This window comes from Pyrus communis, chromosome 5, assembly GCF_041283825.1.
Source record: "Pyrus communis isolate YQ-2024b chromosome 5, ASM4128382v1, whole genome shotgun sequence".
Taxonomy (NCBI): Eukaryota; Viridiplantae; Streptophyta; class Magnoliopsida; order Rosales; family Rosaceae; genus Pyrus; species Pyrus communis.
The window spans coordinates 18,712,185-18,716,247 of record NC_142569.1 but is presented as its reverse complement, the minus strand read 5'-3'; the positions used below and the strand labels follow the sequence as shown (position 1 = coordinate 18,716,247).

Sequence of the window (4,063 nt, the reverse complement as noted above, 5' to 3'; positions counted from 1 at the left end):
CAAAAGCTCCAAGGTGTGGTATCAACTCCAAAAAAAAAAAAAAAAAAAAAAAAAAAGAAAAAGAAAACCATCGCAAACAATAGTTTGGAAATATTTTAGTCCATCTAAAACCTTTTTTATTTTTTTTTATTTTTTTATTTTTTTTATTTTTTGTGGCCTTGTTTATTATTGTACTTATTAACAATTACTACTATGTCGAGGCGAGTTTCTTTACAATAGGACCAAGAAAAATAATAACTTATTACAATGTGCTATTTATTCCTCAACCCAAACTAGGACCAAAACTGTTTACGGCTATAAATAAGTTATTCCTTTGTATAGAGAGGTCTTACTGTAGCATTCACAACTCTTTTAGCTTTTTATTGAATTATTGAATCTCAAAGAATACTTACATTACTGAAAGGAAATACAAATGCGGAAGGAATTGAAATACAAATACATAAAAAGGACAATTATCCACTTAAATGTTTATAATCAACAATAAATTTCTTTTAATTCCTTCAATTCTTCTTAAGCAAATTTTTGAACCAATGTGCTGAGAGTTTTGGGTGTCTTTTTAGCCCGTCATTATAATCCACGTAGTTTAAACCAAATCGGACGGTATATCCAGAATCCCATTCAAAGTCATCCAACAATGTCCATGGAAAGTATCCCTTCACTTTCGCACCATTTCTGCACACAAATACACAAATGTTCAAATGGATTAGGTCAATATAATGATTAAATAACAATAACTTAAGAAGGCTAGGCAGTATATAGCCTTAATTAATTTGTTAATAACTACTTACTTGATCGCCGCTTGAAGGTAACACAGGTGACGGTAGTGGTAGTCAATTCTATTGGTATCATGAAGAGCCTCGTCAAGTGATAGTTCTGGATTATTCAACTCTGATACACCTACGAACATATTATTGCACAAAAAATTAAATTTAGTTTTTTCCTCTAAAAAAAACAAAAAAAAAAAAATGGGTAGTTTCATTTTACACCATTATAAATATGTGAAACTTTTGCATTTAATCAACGCTTAAAAGTATGTATGACATACCATTCTCAGTAATATAAATGAGTGGATCATTATATTTTTCCTTTGTGTAGAGCACAAGATCGTGAATTCCTTTTGGATATACATATAACCAATCTGAAGCAGTCTGCAACACCATTTCAAGATAATACGTTAATGTTGGGGTAAAAAACTAATCCTCCAAATGCAAATAGCTCAAAATGATAAATTTGATGTATACCTGTGGACCAATAAGTACTCCATTAAGCTCAGCTGCCACAATATTTACAAACATTAGAATACAATTGGTGTAAATATTAGAATATAATTAATGTAATTAAGAAGTCAAACTAGGTCAAGAAGAACAAAGAACTTAAGCTATTGAAAGTAAGTTTCCTTTCGCACTCACTTGTAAGATCAGCTTGAGGGTCTGTTACGAAGCTTGCCTGTAGTGAATTGTTCTTCGGTGTACTAGTTGCGTATCTAGCAGTATAATAATTTATTCCAAGAAAATCAAACGATCCGTTTAGCAACTTGGATTGTTCTTTTGTGAATTTTGGCAATCTTTTTCCAACAATTGATCGCATGGTGTGTGGATAGTCACCACTTGTTAACGGGTCCAAAAACCTACAAAACATGAAAATTCCAAATATTAGCCTAATTATAGCATTATATATAAATAGTAATGCTAGCTAGGTTGCATCAATGTTACAAGTCATAAGTAAACGTGTAATTGAGTTTATATATAATTTATTAAGACACTTGCCATCCAAACATAAAATCCAAAGATCGTAAGGCAGCATCTTTATCTTGCTTTGACTCCGAAGCAGGCTCAAACCAGTATGTCACCAATGTTATTCCTATCAAGCCTTTCTGAGATGCCTGCCCAAAAATATGAATTTTGGTTGAATAAATAGGAGTTATAGAAAAAGATACAACCTTTAGATTATCTTACTACTGAGAGTATTCCCTCTTGTATTACAACTCAATAATAATGATTCTTATAGAATTCTCAATTAGGAGCCAATATGCTGACCCAAAAAAATAAAAAAAAAGAAACTGTTATTGAACCTGATATCTATTCTTGTACAATTCTACAGCTGCTCCATGAGCAAGAAGAATGTGGTGTGTCACCAAGTATGGTTCAATGGCTGAATCTCCACCGGTGCAGTTTAGATTTTGCCAAGAAGAGCAGCGTCCCGGTGCTAGAGTCCCAACAGCATAACCCATGCTACTAAAAGTATATGGCTCATTTACCGTGAACCAGTGCTTGACTCGATCACCAAATTCCTTATAACAAAGTTCTGCATAGTCTTTAAAATGATCGCTGTAGATGCAAATTTATGTTACGTATATCAGTATGTATTTTATCAAATTATCAATGAGAAAATAAATTTTGTTCACTTACACAATACGAGGGCTTAAGAAACCACCATATTCATCTTCTAAAGCTTGGGGAACATCCCAATGAAAGATTGTTACAAACGGCTTTAAACCTGCAGTACATGATCAGTAAAATCAAATTAAAAGTCTAATTGAATGATGTTCTAAAAATTCATGTAATAATTGTTTAAGGTAGGATGATTAACCATTGCGTAGGAGTTCATTGATGAGATTGTTGTAATAATCAATTCCTTTTCTGTTAACGCCACCACTTAATGTTCCATCTAATTTGAAAAAAAATAACAAGAAAAAAAAGGGGTTAACCAGTAGATAACTCGATCACATTACTTTAGTTAAAAGTATATAAAGAGAATAATTTTCTTGTAGGAAAAATAATTCTTATGCACAATATTGACATTGGTCCCAACCAAATATGAGGATGTGGAGCAACTTACTTGGTAATAATCTGGACCATGAAATAGATAATCTGTAAGCATCCAACTCCATATCCTTCATAATCCCCACATCTTCCTAAAATGACAAAAGTTTAAAATTAAATATTGAGGATCTCATTATATATTGTCCTTTTTATTTTATTTTTATAAAGGCTCCAATTTAATATGTTAACATGTGCCCTTCAAGTATAAAGGGTCAAGAGACAAAGTTATGAGGTTTTAGACCTTATAGCGGTGATATTGATCTATAGCGACGTCTCCGTTACTGCCATCAGCGATTTTTTCTGTAGTTATTCAAAAACATAATGGTGAAATCCATATCATGTGCAAAGTACTTTATATGCGTGCGCACTGATGAAGTATATACATATATTGTACATATCACATGACCACGTACTATTCGTCTCCCAACAAAGTGCATGGTTATTAGAGAGGTTGGAGTTTACTTGTCCTCACGAAGAAAAGAATGAGGTGCTATTTATACTCCTTTTGAAATGAAGTAGCTAAAGTTTTCATATTACCAATTGATTAAATCACAGACCTGGATGTTTGTGGGTGAAGGTATCCCATATGCTTGGGCCTCTTCCATCTTCTTTTACTGCACCTTCATACTGAAATATACACACATGCATATACGTAAGAGTACTACTACACACGCAAGGAAGATGTCAACATTATAATTCATGCATGGATGCTAACTGCATGTATAAAATACACCAAAAATATGGTAAATAATCCCGAAAGAAATATATAAATGTGTGTGTGTGTGTGTAAAATACATATATATACAGACCTGGTAAGCTGCGGAACCTGTGCCAAATATAAACCCTGGTTCAAAACTGCTGCGATTGAGAAATTCGCAATGAACAGGTGGATCTGTATGAGTTGCTTTGCTATTTGTCAATGCAAAGCCAATGAGTAGCAGCACACCAAAGAGCAAAGATCGTGAATATTTCATTGCCATAACTTGGGAGTTTTGATATCGATCGAGATAATTAAGTTATCTCCTCCTGGAATATTGCATGGGGTTTATATAGAGAAAGGGAGGAAGGGATATGGTGTCTACGTACTAGCTCATGAGAATAGTAAAGGGTTAAAAATTGTAAACAAAATTGACTTTGAAAGCCCTAGTTTAAAGACCAAGTCATGGTCTGTCGTTTAAAAGAAAGCACGTTTCATGTACCCAAAAGTTGCGTACGTACGTAAAAGAATGGACAATCCTTGC

At 33.2% G+C, this 4,063-nt stretch overlaps 1 protein-coding gene across 1 annotated transcript; it reads right to left on the bottom strand.

Annotated features, from left to right (window-relative positions):
- Positions 1-328: 328 nt before the first annotated feature.
- LOC137726424 (beta-glucosidase 12-like) lies at positions 329-3,820 on the bottom strand. Its single transcript, XM_068465351.2, has 13 exons — positions 3,632-3,820; positions 3,380-3,449; positions 3,064-3,122; positions 2,839-2,914; positions 2,590-2,667; positions 2,409-2,496; positions 2,072-2,327; positions 1,767-1,882; positions 1,410-1,627; positions 1,242-1,273; positions 1,046-1,148; positions 789-897; positions 329-672 (listed from the first exon to the last, which is right to left on the bottom strand). Exons 1-13 carry the CDS (start codon positions 3,800-3,802, stop codon positions 501-503), a joined length of 1,548 nt encoding a protein of 515 aa, XP_068321452.2. The 5' UTR covers positions 3,803-3,820; the 3' UTR covers positions 329-500.
- Between the last annotated feature and the right edge of the window lie 243 nt (positions 3,821-4,063).